This window comes from Corapipo altera, unplaced genomic scaffold (genome assembly GCF_003945725.1).
Source record: "Corapipo altera isolate COAL_440 unplaced genomic scaffold, ASM394572v1 22b, whole genome shotgun sequence".
Classification (NCBI taxonomy): Eukaryota; Metazoa; Chordata; class Aves; order Passeriformes; family Pipridae; genus Corapipo; species Corapipo altera.
The window spans coordinates 19,365,977-19,383,799 of NW_020884876.1; the positions used below are offsets into that span (position 1 = coordinate 19,365,977).

General features: G+C 36.2%; 1 protein-coding gene across 1 annotated transcript in view; it reads right to left on the reverse strand.

Moving 5' to 3' along the window:
* Positions 1-2,190: 2,190 nt before the first annotated feature.
* The window catches only part of ARFIP1 (ADP ribosylation factor interacting protein 1), a 34,674-nt gene continuing 19,041 nt past the window's right edge, over positions 2,191-17,823 (reverse strand). Inside the window, exons 4-9 of the mRNA XM_027635767.1 lie at positions 17,471-17,585; positions 14,878-14,973; positions 13,344-13,453; positions 8,067-8,288; positions 4,476-4,633; positions 2,191-2,383 (exon numbers count right to left, since the gene is read on the reverse strand). Of these exons, the coding sequence (XP_027491568.1) occupies positions 2,191-2,383; positions 4,476-4,633; positions 8,067-8,288; positions 13,344-13,453; positions 14,878-14,973; positions 17,471-17,585 (894 nt within the window). The remainder of the gene's footprint in view (positions 2,384-4,475; positions 4,634-8,066; positions 8,289-13,343; positions 13,454-14,877; positions 14,974-17,470; positions 17,586-17,823) is intronic.

Sequence of the window (17,823 nt, forward strand, 5' to 3'; positions counted from 1 at the left end):
CACATGCCATCCTATTGCTGCTCCTACACTACAGGGTAAGGTACTTCTTCCTTTCACTTCAAACTACTGCCGTGATGACAAAATGTCATCCTACACATTAAATAGAAAAGACCAAAGTAATGGTTACCTCAGTAAAGCTCTCAACAGATAATTATATTTAAGCCAATTTTTAATCATAAAGAAAGTAACTTTTTATTTGGGAACAAAACTGCATACAGTCTTTAGTAAATATTTTTACATCTCTAGTGTCAAAGCTGAGAAACGTCAACCACTGATAGAAAGGCTTAAGCATGCGAGAGTCCACTCTGTAATAAGTGTAAAAGACAGGAAGGAAAAAACAATCTCTTTCAGAAACAAAATTTGTAGGCTCTGACTGCTAACAGGATGCTTGTACTAATTCAAGACTCACTAGGAAGACAACTTCTTTAGTGTTCCCTAAACTATTTAATGCAGTTTTAAAAAAATTATAAAGAGTTTTTTTGTACAAGATGGAAATAAAATGATTTCACTCTGAAGCTTTCCTATCCGTATAAACATAAATTGATCTGTTTGTTATATAGGTAATGGAAACTATGAGGAAGCAAGCTAAGTGTTATTTTCAATCAATTTAAGCTTAAGCATCAGAATTCCTGTACAGATGTGAGCTGAAAGGATCAAACAATTTCAACAGAAGTACAGTAGCAAACAACTTACTAAAAGATGAAAATAAAGATGGGGAAGAGACAACTTCAGCATACCTGTTTGCAAGCTACATAGCTTTAAAACTCAATTCTTAGGAGCATTTCTAATTTAAGCAACAGTATCAGCACTTAGATTAGACTTCAGTTTGTTCAAGAAAATTAATTTCCATATGGATTTTTTCAGTTTTAAAGTTAATGGGCTACTAGTTCAGCAAGAAAAACAGATTTTAATCACCTGATGATCTGGTCTACCAACTCTTAATGCCTATGGGATTCCAGATCAGGGGGTCCTAATGCAAATGCCTATATGAAGCAACAGTGCTCAGGAGCTATATTTTAAGCATATATTGTTTTGGAAACCAAAAAGTCTGTAGATTTTCTCCACTTTTTTCCTCTTATCTCTTCCTTCCCTGACTTCCATCTTTATTCTAAGTAGCTGATGCAACTGCATATGTGAAAAAATAATCAAAAGTACAGAATTATAATCCATTTTAATTGGTTTAGCTCATCCCATGATTTTTCCCTTGAAGGTGCCTTCTTCCATGCAAGGAGCATGGTTTGGTAGTGTTATCATCGGGGGCCAGTCCTGTATTCTCTGACAGGCAGTTGTTACCTATGTTCAAATTTTTAAATTAAATTAATCAATCCGTACTGAAAACATTAATCCATCGAGAGACATGGACAAACTGACAACGTACTATCTCCTATGTAAGTTTTAATCATATTTTCCTCCCTATGAAGACAGGAATTATTGTCACATGATAACCATTTCATTTACCATGACTATGAATAAAAATCAGATCTTGAAAGACTAATTTTCACATCTAATTAGAAACAATTTAAAAGGACTTGTTTATCAAACAAAGCAGTTTAAAAGTGTGTTTTGTATGGCAGTTCTATTTTTGCCTGACAGAAGAATAAGAAGTGTAGGAATCCCATCATTAAGAGGGAAGAGGTGAAATGGTATGGTTGAAATAAACACTTATGGAAAAAAATCTCCTTTAAATCAACAGTTCAAGAGTGCTGTTTAAAATTAAGAAACTATAAGGACATTAATTACAAAATGTTGTATTGCTCAGTTCAAAACCTTAAAGAAAGCCTAATTTTGAAGAAGCCTCTTCATAGTTCTCTCACTTTCTTTGTGCATAACTTCCATGATAGTGTTGTCAAACGTAACTATTACTTTGAATGTTAAATCAGTAGTTACATGACTCATTTAACCATTACATGTGGTAAATTGGAAAAGTAATGCTTTTCCAAACTTGAGACTCTCCGTATCAACAAGACACTTGTTGCCATAATATTTGTCATTTGTAGCTGGAGCAGCTTGATTAGGGTCTTCTAAAGCTGCCTGCTCTAAAAGTGTGTCCTCCAGTGATACAGCAGGAACTCAGAAAATTCACCTTTTATTTGCTTGCTCTACTTTTAAATTAATATACATTTTAAGATCTAACAGCTAAAATATTTCTAGAAAGCAGCAACTTACAGCACAAAACTCCTAAACATAATATCAGAAGTAGTAGCTTACCTTATTTTCTTCCAAAAATTTCAATTTGATAGATACATCATTACGCATTTTGTCATATTTCTCCTTATGCACTTGAAACAGTTGTTGTGATTGTTCAATCTTTGGCAGAGTGTTTGCATCACGAGGGCCAAGATTCAGCTCTTCCAGGTCTGTTCGATAAGCATCATATTCAATCCTGAGAAGAAAGAGGAGGAGGGGGAAAAAAAGAAATCTAAAGGCAGTGTCTCAAAACTGACCTCACGTACAGGGTCAAGTACAACAGAAGATGAACAAAAGAGTTAAGGGCAGAAAAAATAAAAAACCCAGGCAAGTTTTTTTCTTCCTCCTCCTATTCATCAAGGAAATCCACCCTGAAGTATACTGTATAAGATTGCCTCAACAACCACCCTCCCTCTTCTGCTCCTGTCTCAGCCACATGTTCTCAGCCCTATTTTGTATGGGTTTCAGTGGTAAGAGCCTTTCCTGGGACATCTCAATCAACTAACCCAGATAAAGACAGCAAATATTTTTCAGGTCATTCTTCTCTGTTGAATCAGTTCAGTGGAGAGTTTGTGTTGAGTGCAAAAGACACACCAAGAGCACAACATCCCCTTTAAGCAGATGTTTGAGGAACAGCTCACTTATAGCAAACTCTGACCTAAAGGATTTTCAGCATGCTCCAGGCTTCTCTATGTGTATTAATTTTATACTTCTTCCACAAACAGTTCTGTGAGGATTTGTCTGTCCTATGGAAAAACAGGCTGCAAAAAGATGGTGTAGCCCTGCCCAAAGCTTTGCTCTTCCTTCCATACTTCTTTGTAGCTTTCACATAATGGAACCCAGCATATCAGCCAATTTTAATGGGCCAAACCACCCTATTTTTGGCTTTTTAAATATGCTTTCTTGGAAACAAATCAGGATTAAAAACTGGTTATAAAACAATTTTTCAGTTGGTGTAACTGCTCCAAAATAAAATACAACATTTGCAGAGGCAAAAGGAGTAATATTCACAGGGCTTTTCCTGATTCTCATTGCCAGTCTGATTCAGGCTTTATTTAAAGAGTTTATGGCTGAATTCCAAAAAAGGAAACAAACCAATAGCGAGGTGATAGAAGAGGGGAACAGATGAATGCTAAAGTGCAACTGGGGACAGGACAGAAGAAGTGTAGAAATAAATGTGACCTGTTTTCACACAGCAAAATGAACCAGGTAAGTGAAGAATCTTTGTCATTTATTTGCCTTATTAAAATGACAAAATACTTGATTAATGAACAGAAAGTAGTGAAGGTATTTTAGAAGTTAAGAACTATATATTGAAAATGACAGACCAAAACAATTGTAGCAGATATATTTTGAATAAATTTTCAAGGGGATACCTGGAAAATGTGTGAAATAATTTTTTAAATATGTTGGTGTCAAAAATAAAGCAATATCTTATATACACATAATAATTCTGCCTTTCATGTCTTTTGAAAGTTTATATAATTATCAAAACAATAACTTAAAATTCTGCTTATAAATAAGCATTAGAACAGAACAAATAGAAAAGGGGGAAAAGAACTTCAAAAATCAAACAATTTGCAAGTTCTGACCTAAAAAAAACCACAAAATCACAAAAAATTATATGCATAAACTCCATCCTTTGTCGAATCAAAAGAAACACACTTTATCCTATTAAGTGAAAGAAAATCAGAGTGGGACAACTCGTCAGAAAGGACCACAAGTCCCTGGTAGGAAAAAGGAACCTGGCTTTAGAGTATTATGCCACATCCAAAAGTAACCTTCTCCAGGGCAGGAAACCCATTATCTACTGCTAGATGTTATTCACTAAGAAATTTCTGTTTCATTATTCCCTTCCTGACAAAGCCTGAAACTTCTGCATAAAAAGTGAAGTGTTAATTGTATGCATTGCGCATCAACAGAAGCACAAGATTAAACGTTCAGTCAAAGAGATTATTTTACCTATTGCAATGTAGCTGGATAAAAGGGTTAATCTTGCACTGTCACGCTACTTAAAAAGCCACCTTAATCTAGCACGTGGGAAAAAATAGCTATAATTACTCCTACAGCTAACAGGTAAAATTAAGTCTACAACAGGACATTCACAAAACATTTGAAGATACGTGCAATCAGTTCCAGTTAACCATAAATCCTAATTATATGAGAGTTGCATTACAAGGCTTTTATCTGACAGGTTAGTTACTCCAATACAAGGACTAAGCTGATACAAAGCCTGCTTTCTGAAGATTAATTGGTACTGAAAAGAGCTAGACACAGGAGATAGCTACCTGGCACTTTCATACTGTTTCACAGTCAATAATGTATCCTCAATTGTTTTATTCACCAGTGTATTCACACTGGCAATAAAAAAGTTAATAGCCCCGAGAAGTGTTTCTCCATTTTTAGCTAGAAGTTTCTGCGTATCTGCATTGTAGCCAAACTCCTCCTATAAACAAAGAGCAGAGAAAACAAAGCTGTAGATCAATTGAAATCATAACATTCATCAGCAACTATATAAAAAAATGCAAACACAGATGTGGCAGTTCTTCCACTTCTGTTTGGATATGATTATGATTAAACCAATATGATTACAATACAACATTCAGTTCACAGTTTTTATGAAATTGCTCTAACATCAGTAAAACATGGCTTACAATTTTGTGACTATGTGTGATGTTAAATCCTATTCTATAATGTGACTTGTCTGCACTCTAAAGTCTTGAATGTTACTTAAAAGTAAGTGTTAATGCAATCTTCACATTGTCATTCAGCAGGGTTTTAATCTGGCATCTCATGTGGTTGTCTAGGTAATGCTTTAATACGAACAGAGACACCCCTACATTAAATACAGTAATGTAACTAACTTCACAAGGGCACACAGCATTAATTAGCTATTAAGTTTTATCCTTACATTCTGGAAAAGAGCACTGCAAAAAACCTCAACATCTATCACAGTTTAATAGGCTGTAAATAATTGAAGAGCAGAGCATTATAATGAATAGCAAATAAAAATTTTAACATAGCTCAGCCATAAATTTCAAAGGGACAAGGGCAAAATTATTTCCAAGCCATTTAAGTCACATCTAGATACATGTTTGTTCATGTCTCTTTGTTAAAAGCAGTGTAAGCTGACCAAGGCTGCAAAGATTTTCCTAATGCATGGATGCCAAATGAATCCAATTATTATATTTATGTCATCCATATGGCATCTTCATATTCTACAGATGGGAGTTCTCATAAAAGAGTACAATCTCTGGTTGTAATGACTGTAAAACACACTAGGTTCATATTTGGAACTTGGGTCTTTTTAGACTTCCACAGTGCCAACAAGTGACTCAGAAGTGCTGTATTCTCCCAGTTTCCTTTCATCTGTCTAGAAAATGAACACCAAAGCCAAATGATATTTCATGTTAACAAGTTCATGACAGTATGGGTAATGGGCAATGGTAAGGGAAGAATCCTCTAGAAAAGGAGGTGCAGTGGAAGTGAGCAACTGAAGAAGAAGAAAAATGAAGAGAACTTACGGCAAGTTTTTGTAAGATAAGCCCTGTAAACACCACTAAAGATCTATAACCTTTGCTTTGCACAGCTGCTTGGATAGCAAAAGCAGCCAGCTAAATAGCTACAGATTTTGCTGAAAAAACCCCAAACCAAAACCTCAAAACCAAAACAAACTCCCCAAAATATTTTCCAGCTGGTTTTGCTCTAGCATTGCCAGCTATGCAGCTAACACAAGCCCTAGCTCAGGGAAGAGAGGAGCATGCCAACAGAGGTAACAGCTGTGTGACTGCTCCTCTCAGCATCTTAGTCCCATCTCTTTTCCCTCCTGCAGCCAAGACTGCAATTAGTTTTCCAGCTCGTCCTCTCACTCAGATCATTGCAGACCCAAATGAGCAACACCACCAGTTCACAGGAGGGAGGTAAGAAGGATGGGACTGCAGTGGCCTGCAGTACTAAGGAACACAACCAACCAAACTGTCCTTCTAAAGGCTCATATGGTTTCATACAGACTTTTGAGTTTTGTCCATGACCTCTGCAGATACCTCTTATGAAACAGACAGCAAATCCTTTCTGTATTAAGAGTTTACACTCACTTCATAATCTATGCACAGGTCAATTAAATTGGAACTCATATGTCTATATAAGTAGAGGCACATGAGCCTGGAACCAGAAGTTATTTTTGTATCCAAAAGTGAAACAGCAACACATTCACATTAAATAATACCTCTGCAGATACCACATTAAAATCATATTTTGTTATCATGAATAAAATAAGAAATATTACCTTGAGAATTTTTTTTTATTTTATTTAAATTTATGTACTGTTATCACATTAAACATTAAAGACTAACTGTTTGGAAATTTTACTTTTAGCCTTGCACAAGTTTTAGAAGCAACAACGTTATCCAAATATCCAAGAAGTGTAGGCCAGGGTACAGACAGTAATATAGTACAGATTAAACAGGGGAAACACAAAGAGGAAAGAGACAAACATCAGGCAAGTCTCCAAGAGGCACAGGTTAGATAACTTTTATTACAGCAGCAGAAACCTTTATTTGATTTTCATCAACAGCGCCATTCAATAATCTACACAAGAGATGAATGACGGAAACAAATTCCAAGACCAGTACAAGATGCTGAAAGAACCTGGAAGATCAGTATTCCCATTAGAAGTTATAAGCTAATCATGGGAAAAAACCCAACATTCATTAAACAAGTTTGACGCCAGATTTCATCCAAGTTCTGGAAGAAACATCCAGCTTCAGCACGTATTTCATAACAATCAGTAAGTTTTGCCACAAACCACATGCCCGTATTTGTGTCAAGAGTAAACTGATTATTAAAAGCTTCTTTTAGCAGATAATTTAATTTCTTAGCTGCTAGAAGTGCTCTACATTCACAGATTTTCATCTGTCAGATTAATATTAAAAATTCCTGTATGCCAGTGTAGGAGTCTCAATGTTTTTCAGCTAGCTATCACTTAAGGTTCCTCTGTGCAAGCAAGAACTCCACCTCCTCCCTTAAAACTCAATGGTAAAAGACAATTAAGAAAATAAAGATGTTTTTGAAATCACAAAGATAATTTGAGCTGTTCCAGCAGCTATGTTTTAGGGAATCATAAGCCACTTAATACTGGTTTTCCAAAGGATCAAATTGCTTTAATTTTCCAAGTACAGAACAAGCAATATAAAAGCAGGCCAGCTACTCTACTTTGTAAGCAACATCTACCTTTTCTCTCTTTACAGCAGACAGTTTTATTATTGGCAACAGAAAGTGCCAGTGTTACATTAACTTCTAAACCATGGAATCATAACAGCCCAGATATCTAAAGATTGCCTCTCTTGCTCAGCAACTCCAGACAACATAAGAATACAGATTAGTCCTATTAGTAGGAAAATTCTGATTAAAAAAGGACTTTGAGATGAAATCAAAACGCCTAAATATGCTACAGAAAAATAATTTACTCACATTCAATGTGCACAAGTGAAGTAATGTGCCCTAATCTACTTACTCCCAGGCACATTCCCCAAAGACATCCTGTAATTGAAATTACATAATACTGTGGAACACTTTGATGACATTTCATTAGAAGCAAAATTAATAGTAAAATGCATCTTCTCTACAAAGCAAGGTTGTCAGTTCTTGAGTCCAACCATCAACTAGAGGCAAACGTTTAAGAAACAAAGAACTACAGTAATTTCAATAATTTCCTATAATTTTAAGTGAATTACATAGGCTTTTGACACACAGAGCACGTAATATATTATTAACTACAATGTTTATAAAAGTTGCTGCTAACTACTATATGCCCTGCACAAGTCATTTAGGCTTATCTTCATCTCTGCCACTGTATTGTTTTAACACTATAAAAGTCTTACATGAAGTTCCAATGATTTCAAACTCAGGTCAGCAAATGCATCTCCAAGTTGCCTTTGGGTATGTACCATCTGGAAGAGCTGCGTGGACAGCGTCTGTGCCAGTCTCAAGATATGTTCATATTTTTTTTTGTTATCTCTCAATATATCAATTTGAGCTTCTAGTTCCAGATCTACTGTTCTTGAGCCACGGCCCAGTTTTTCAGAGATGATCTGACGTGTACACTGCAGAGAAAATATTAAATTATAAAGAATCAAGTATATTCAAGACAACACAGCATACACCCATTTTCAGCTTCAAGGGACGTATAATTACACACAAATTCTTTCACAATCACCCCTCCCAATATAAGTTTGCACAACAAACTGAAAAAACAACACACTCTTTAGAAGTTTATCAGGACTCAGCAAGAACAGTTGGACAAGTCTCAACTCCTACTAAGATGAATATTCAAGTTAGCAAATCAAGAGCATAACTAATTGTTTCTCAAGTAAAAAAACACTTATCTCTTTATAGGTTTGGTGAATCTCATTAAGTTAAAAGAAGCATTTTAGCCTACTGCATTGAAGTCAGTTAATAGGAGTATTACTATTCTGCATAAAAATATCTAGTTAGTAATCTTTTGGGCTTTGTCTACCAATTATCCAATTCCAGAACATCCATGCTGTGCTTTCCAAAAATGTTATTTTTGAGTATTTTTTAGGGCGGAAGTCACAAGGGTGGTTTTCAGCACGTTTTTGAAAGCTGACTAGAAAACTGGGAGCTCCTACTAAGAAATACACTAAAGTATTAAAATGCTTTTTACAAGTCTATAAAACAGAGATGATTGTCTCAGAAAGACTTCCTTTTCCGTCATAAGTCAAATTCTTAGAAATTCGCAGTTCATTAACACAGTGAGCAGAAAATGTGCTCTTATAAGGCCATAGACACTTTCACCCTGTGTATGGCTGTGACAGATCAGGCTGCTACCACATTCCACTCATCTGTGACCTCTGCCAGAGACTGAAGCCCAGCTTGGCAGTGAGCCTCCCAAGATTCACACTGGGGTTTCCCTTGACTGAGACATAGAGAAGCCTTTTGCAAAGCAGATGTGTAGCAAAGCCATACAATTTCTCTATGAAAAGCAGGAATTATTTACTGCTATAGTAAGTTACTTGAAGTCAATCTGTGGTCCCGAGAGGTGAAGAGATAATCAATATAAACAAACTAAAAATTATGGCAGAAACAAAAACTACAAGGAAATAAACTTAGTAGTCAAGGCCCAACTACTCTGAAAGAACTTAAACTAAGTGCAAAGTTGCTATTTTTTTTTTGTGAAATAATGCCCAAGCCTACCTTATATTATACTCCCCAAATACACTACCAGCACTGGATTTCCCAGGTTTCCCAGTTCAAGGACTTTTGTTTATTCCAGTCTCATGTCCAGAGGAGACACATATTTAAACTGCTGGAACTTTTATGTCCTTTCTAAATGTAATAGATGAACACAGGAAAGACACAAGAATGATCAAGCAGAACAAGCTCGTCATGACTCATAAGCTTTAGGTCAGAAGGTACAGACTATTTGGGCTACTTAATTAGATTCAACTAATTCACAAGAAAAAGCACAGCTAATCTAGGTGATATTTGTCTATCAAGCATCAGAAATTTGGGAGAGCATAACAAATTGTAACATAGAATACACATTTACCACCAAAGTCTCCAACAGAAATTGCAAAATACAGCTTAGCAATACGTGTGCTCAAAGCATAAATAAACCTTTCACTAGGAACTATGGAAGTAATGGCCAAATTTTGGCTATTTTGCAAAAAAGCTGAGGCACACACTTGCACACCTCCATGGAAATGCAGGAGAAAAATCTGAATCATGGAAGGCAACATTTCTGGAAGAAAGAATAAATTACAAATGAAGACATTATTTTCAACCAAGGGGTATTTGCTTCAGAAGTTACAGTAAAACACCTAAAAATGGCCAGCAGTGACAAGTTAGGAAAAACCAGTAATTGGAAAGACCTACACTGCATACTTTGTTAAACTCAGATGTAGTGAAAGATAAAGAAGATGCCCCTATCTGTTTTGAATTACTCCAGCTCTAAGCAGACTAGTACGAACACACAAGTTGCTGTATAGTCTCATTAGCAAACAAAGAAAATTCCACACAGTAATTCCATTGTGCTTTGTTCTAAAAGTATGTATAAAGAAAACTGTTATTCGTAAGACCATGCTACTCAAAATGAAGTCACCCAATGCAAAGCTTAAGAAAAACAACTCAAAGAAAAAAACCTCCACCAAAATACATTTAAGAGAAACATATTTTAAATTGCTTATGTTGAAAATGAACAGAGACACTACTGGGCACGTCTCAGAAATAAAGGTTCCACTAACAGCCCACTACTAGAGAGGTTTGTAAAACAGGCTTGCTTTTTTTTCCCCCTCAAAGTTTAGGAAGTTGTATGAAAAAGAAAAAGATAAGTTTTTTGTTAGAATTGCTGAAAGTCAATAAGACTCATGACTTTCCTGTGCCTAAATCTTGTTGCTAAACTGAAAACCTCTTTCTCATCCAAAGGGGAAGGGTGGGACAGAAAAAAGAACAGAAAAAGATCTTGTCAGTAGACTAAGGAAAGAAGGGCAATTTCTTTTGACACTAACTCATGATTACTAGGGAGCATACAACTGGGAAGAGTGACAGGGGACAACAGTTGCAAAGGCATTCACAGATGGGAATGGCTTCTGAGCATATCCAATAATTTAGATTTCACAACTCCTGATACGGACATCATGGCATAGGAACTACTGATATAAAATTCCTAAAGAACTTCCTAACATCAAGTTTCACCACTAACTCCACTTGTAGATTAATGTCTGGTACATTGAATAGCAGGGATATTAATCTCAGTGCTGACTTCCTCCTAACCATTTACTCCTGCCCTTTATTTCTTCATCTTCTAACCTATGAACAATTAGTTATTATGAGATAAGGAGGAGACGTCTTCCCATGATCTTCCTGATGGAAAGTACTATGTCCACAAACTTAAATACTGTCCTTAACCATATTAAATATGCATTTTGTACACAGTCTACTTATGAAGTGCTTTCAAATGTATGGCATCTCCAGGTCCATTTCCGTAACACTCCCTCAACTCAAAATGAATTCATAAGGTCTCTGAACAATACCATTCCTCCAAAAAAGAGCGTACAAGAAGTCAATATGAGATTCTAGACAGACCACAACTGACATATCTCCTTGGGCATGTTTGGGAATAGATTTCAAGAAAACATTCATTTACTTTTCTGAAAGTGCTAGTCTTTGTTTGCTGTGCCATAAATGGTGGGATTCTGAAGTTCAGGGAGAGGGAGGCTTAAGCCATGAAAGAAATCTAAAAATCCAGACTTTGCAAAGACTACAGCCAAAGAAAAAATGCTCTGAACAAGGATCCAAGACCACTTTTCCCAGCATTTTTCACTACTCCTCTGGTTGTTGGTTCATGTCAGTGAGTTTAGAATCATTTTGCAGTTGAGAGAGACACTGGGAGATTTTTTGGGTTTTTTTTCTAAATCAAGGTACCAAAAAGAGAGAATAAGGTCAAGTCCTGTCCCATTTAGTTGTGGTATAAGAGCTTCGATCCCAAGAGTCAACATTCTTGAACAGACAAGAGAATTTTAAAGAAAGGTTTCTGCTGGATAGCACGTATTCCAATTGGACCACAGCACACTCCAGAGCAGCTGAATCACAGAATGGGTCAGGTTGGAAGGGACCAACCACAGTGGGTCATCTGGTCCAATCTCCCTGCTCAAGCATGGTCACTGTAGAGCACAGGGCACAGAACTGCATCCAGACGGCTCCTGAATATTCCCACCGAGGGAGACTCCACAACCTCTCTGGGCAACCTGTTCCAGTGCTCGGTCACCTGCACAGTAAAGAAGTTCTTCCCCATGTTCAGGTGGAACTTTCTGCGCATCAGTTACTGACCATTGCCTCTTGTCCTATTGCTTGGCACCACCAAGAAGAGCCTGGCTCCATCCTCTTGACACCCTCCCTTCAGATACTTATAGACACTGATGAGGTCCTCTCTCAGTTGTCTCTTCTTGAGGCTGAACAGATCCAGCTCCCTTTCCTTGTAAGAGAGATGCATCAATCCCTTAATCATCTTTGTTGCCCTCCATTGGAAACACTCCAGGAGCTCCGTATCTCTCTTGTACTGAGAAGCCCAGAACTGGACACAGCACTCCAGTGGGGCAGGATCAGCTCCCCTGACCTGTTGGCAGTGCTCTTCCTAATGTACCCCAGGATACCACTGGCCTGCAACTTCTGCAGTTGCTATGAAATTTAGATGACAAGAAAAGTAGAAAACCTAGAAGCCATTTAATTAGACATTAAAAAAAGGAAACTTCTGATTCTAACAGAAAGACAGCATAAACATTTATTAGTGGGTAGAATGTCTCCATCTCTGCTTCCCATTCTCACTGGGGAAAAAGTCCTTATCCGGACTTAAAAGATCACTGGAGGGATTCAGACTTTCTTTTCCACAGATTCTTCATTTCTTCATGGTTTGATACAGATCTGACTGATGCACAAACCACCTCTCCACAACTCTGTCATTTAAGTTGCAGGCATAACAAAAAGCTGTTTTTCAAAATTTGTCTTTGTTTAAAACTCTTGACAGGAATATATTCCCTGACAATTGCTCCTTATCTTATGCCTTTTTAATGAGAGTCACTTCTGGTAAACTGGTGTGCTTTAAGAACCTTTTCATTATTCTTATGTTATTATTTTAATTTCATCAAATCCCAAATGATCACAAAACAGCAGCATATAAAACGCACATGAATTTAAACAACAATTACAACACTAAGAAAAAACAAACAGCGAAAACAGAACATCAGAACAGCAATTAAGATATACAGAACTTGTAAATGGGCCTGACGTTTTCATCTCAGCTAAAATTTTATTGTATCAGCAATCAACTCAAAAATGGCAAAAAGATTTAATTGCAAGCTTTAGTGCCAAAATCTGTACATTCTGAATGATGAAGGGGACATTAGAAACAGAACATCCTTTATCTTGCTAAATCAAGATATGAAAGATTCTCCACTTAAAACTAGGGATTTAAAAAGGCTAACAAAGAATGCTACCCTTGGAAGAAAATTAAACCCTCCCTACATATTCTTGTTTATGCTCACTACAACAGATGACTTTGATACAGCTCTGATCCTACCTAGTAGCAAACTCATTTCTAGAATACATACATACACACACACACAAATACATGGCTTGCATACCTTGTAAGTGTTTAGGCTCCACTTTCTCACCAATTCCAGTTTCTCCATTGCTGGATTCTTTACTTCATCTGCTAACACAACAGGCCCACTCTTCTGCTGAGCTCTGCTCCCTGTGTCAGACAAAGCAAAGGCCTTGGGTTTGGGGTTTTTGTTTGTGTTTTTTTATAAAGGATTAATAGGAGGTATGTAAGATTCGTGCAATTGCATGTACAAAAGCAGAGTAAGGTGACAGTATGAACTTAAGATGAATAAGCAGATCTCAAAATCACTTCCAGAAAGAAAGACCTATTTTAAAACTGATATAAAACGTATTTTATATCCCAGTATTTCTTGCAGTAATAGCCTGCACAAAGCTTACTGAATGCATGTTTTACTAACCAACCTTAAAACAGCTTTTGAGACATTTATAACTTAAGCTATGTTTTAAAACTCCAACAGCCGAACACCCTGTTGGATTTAGCCATTCTAAAAGTCTGTTTACAACCTGCAGGCCATCAAATGAAAATTATTGGCATATAAAAACTGTTGTCCCAATGTACAGCTTTTTCTAATCTTTTCCAGTGACCACCATCCTTTCCAGAAGATGCATTCAGTCAATATCTAACTTACTTATTTCAATTTTAATAGCTCATTCTATTAGGAACAATTAATTCTACAAACCACCAGTATGGAAACATCAACGAAGAACAGATTTAAAGTAACACATTAAAATATCCAGGGCCAATCACTACACATAAATTGCCCTTACTCAGCATTCTCAAGCTAGTATGAGATATCGTGTGAATTCTATGTTTTAGTTTTGCAAAAGTAATTCCTACTGTCCTAAATACTAGAAACTGCTAAAAATAGTAACTTTTAAGCAACATTTTATTTTTTCATGTACAATTCTGACTACTCCCAACTCTAATCCCTACTGCTACTTACAGTCACCTTAGTCTTGCCAAGTTATTTATGTAAGCAAGATTTTGGAAAAAAGTCTATACAGATGCCTCAAGATACTCCTTTAGCATCCTACTATGTTCTTTACATCTTCAAAATGCTGTGCAAACATAAAGTAACTAACCCTCTCAACACCCTTATGAGGCAACTGAGCAAGTTTTCTCCTTTTATACAGGAGGAAACAGACTAAGATGTTAAGTAATTTGCCCAGAGGCACAAAATGAGTCAAGTGGCAAAGCCTAGTTTGGGTGTTGTGAATTCCTAATGGCTGCCTTCATAGTCTAGTCGATTGGAATATGCGATCATTTTGGCAAAAAAATCCAAAAGTTTCAGCTTTAACCTATTTTAGCTGGGTTTTAACTGTTTGTTATTATTAATATTTGGTAATTATATTTCTAATTTTATAGAGTAAAAGCAGCTGACAGAGAGGAAAGCAGAGGTTACTTTGTAAACTGTTAAAAGTCAGAAATGAGAGCCATCAAAAACCCCCAGAAGTTGAATTTCCAATTAATAGTAAATCAAATTATTAGAAGGGTGGAAGGGTTAGTACATTGTCAGCAGAGACGAGGGCGTTATCCACTCAGTGCTTTGATACCTGTGGGAATAATTAAATCACAACCTTGTCCAGCCAGTCTGCTAGCTGCTGCACTGCTAGGAGATATAACAGATGATTTGGGTGATGCTGAGGAACCTGAAAAGGGGACATTTAACCATGAAAATCCATCATCTTCCCATAGAAATCAATGCACACTTTTACATAGACATGGGGGTTTTTTTCAAAACAAAGAACCATTTGCTTCAGCAACAACAGAAACATCCACAGAAAAGGTGCTGTAATTTCTGATGGAAATGCTTTTTAAGAGGTGCAGCTGTCCATGTGAACTACACCAAGTTTTCATGATTTAATCTTTTTCTCTACATCATGATGACGATTTTTTTTTTTCTGTAAGAGTAATCAAAGCACAACTGACATCTTCATCAGCAAAGTACATACCATAAACAGAAAATTCTGTGTACGATTGTTATATACAGTTTCTACAGCTGAAACATCCCTTTTTTAGGTCCAGGTAGATTTGACTCTGCACTGTCACTGAATGGTACTCAAAGCATTAAGAGGTGAAGTAAGCTCTGAAATCTCAGCCAGCTTCAGATACACTTCAGTGACATCGACTCTTTAGTCAGTGTAAACACGCAGCAATAAGTTATCCTGAAGATCATAGGAGTCATTAGCTGTGGAAGTGTGTAAGCTCATTCCCAAAAGAAAGATTTTACATCACTTGCTTTTTCTCTTAAAAAAACTCAACCAAACAAAACCCAGCTAACTTAAAATGACATGCACTCTGTGTGTTCTCTAAGCTGTTTTAGGATTATGCTTTTCAGAGCTTTGCCACTCTATCATAACAGATAAATTTGAAGTGGTATCCTTATGAAATTTTCAGGATTTAAAAACCAACCAAACAAATTAGCTTTTTCTCTGTAGTGACGAGTGACCTCCATATTGGGGGGGAACTTTTATTGCTTTTGCTGAAAAATTCCAATATACTTCAGGGCTAACAGTGTAATAAAGAGGGGAAAGGAAATCAAACCTGAACATTAGTGGTTTCAACAAAATTTAGTTATCAGGAACACCAAAACACCACTCAAAGTAACTGGATCAACAATTAGCTGTCTTTTAAACATACTACAGAGCACTACTAATATGGGGTTAAGTAAATCTAATGATTTGGATCCAACTGCACAGAAAAATGAGACAAAGACAGCTCACTTGCTGTGTTCTCCTGTAGCAATACATTGCATAAGAGCTGCAATTGGATTCATCCAGGCGTAGAAGTTTGACTGCAAGATCCTGCTAAAGGCCTCAAGACTGAATCATTCCAGCAAGCGAGCCAAGACAAGCAGTTAAAAAATCCTTATCATTTGACAGAGTATTAATGCAGCCTTATGCATGCTTCATCATTCAACATCCCCCAAATCCTAAAAGCCCTTCCCCTCCAGTATTGTCTACTCTGCATTCAAAAATGAAGCCCTAGTAGAGGCACTAAAACAGAATTTTTAGAAATAGGGCAATCATTCAGTTTTTGTCCATACTTTCATAGCAAGTCCTAAGTTTTATCACTTCTCCCTGTCTGATTTTATTAGAACATCAGGAAAAATCTGAAGAAAATATCCTTGGAGGAAAATTGTGACATCTAAAGTGTCCAAAGCTCATAATTTGTATACAAAAATTCTCACAGAACTTTTGCATTTCAAACTTATTAGTGTAGCTTTAAACGCGTCTTATACACTTTTCCCTTATAGGCTAATGCACTTAACAGCTCCAACAGTTATCCTGTTAATACAATATAAAAAGGCAAAAATGGTGAGCAGTTTGCCATCTGCCCAGTTTTTAGCTAGATATTTTGCTAATTTCAAAGATAAAGAAACATAACATTCACTTTGTAATATATGTAATGTACAGCATATAAATCACGGCATATAAATTTTCATAAGCAAAGAATTTTACCAAACAGGAAATGAAGGAAAATGTAAATTAAATCTATGACTACAAAGAGACTTATTTTCACAGCTATGCATTTGAGATAATTTCCAACCTTTCAAATTCAGAAACTGTCAAAGCTACATAATTCATCAAATATCGTTTGCACATACTATATCATGGTATTCTATTGCTTTTTGACAGATAGGAAACACTGACATTATTGGTTTGTTTATCACTTTGTATTTCTCATTGATACTAGCTTAGACTCTCTAAGGCATACATTAATACAACAAAGAAGAATTCCACCTAATAATTTGTTCTAGGTAAGTGAAGAAAAAATAACTCTCCAGTTATGTTTCAAATCAGAATAACACCCTGCAAAATTTAAAGAAAACTTCTACACAATGTAATAGTAAAATTCTTCAGTCTGATACCAGTTCAAGGTGTCAAGGACCTCCCTTGTTGTAAACGCAGACCAATTTAACACTAAGTAGTTTCCTCTAGTCCCTTGACTGATACTGCAAGTGTGGCATATATTCTGTATTTTAACAACCCAGCTACCAGAGATGATAAACTGGTTGTCACTAATGCAAATCTCAATGTGTACATTTACACCAAACTGCTCAAAGCAGCTACAGAATATTGTGTTCCTGACCATGCAAAAATATGCCTAAAGATTTTAAACTGAGAAATACAAAAAAGCATTTACCTTTACTTGGAAATGGTCCTGCCTCAACAACTCCTTCTTTGGCACTGTCAAAGCCACGAGATGTTATTTTGGTTTCAGAAAGTCCAAGTCCAACTGGTAACGAATATTTCAAGTCCTTGAAAATATTTGAATAAAAATCGAAAGTTAATGTTAAAAAAAAAAATTAAAGTGACTCAAAAGTATTAAAATGCAATTTCAGCAGCTCTTAGACAAGCAATTCAGTCTTTAGCCTGGAATGTCCTCGTTGGTGTCACAGCATTCTACTGCTACACAAATAAAACATAAATGAAAGAGAAACACTGTAAGTATAGCCTGAGTATTTATTCTAGAATTTTTTGTTATATTGATGAACA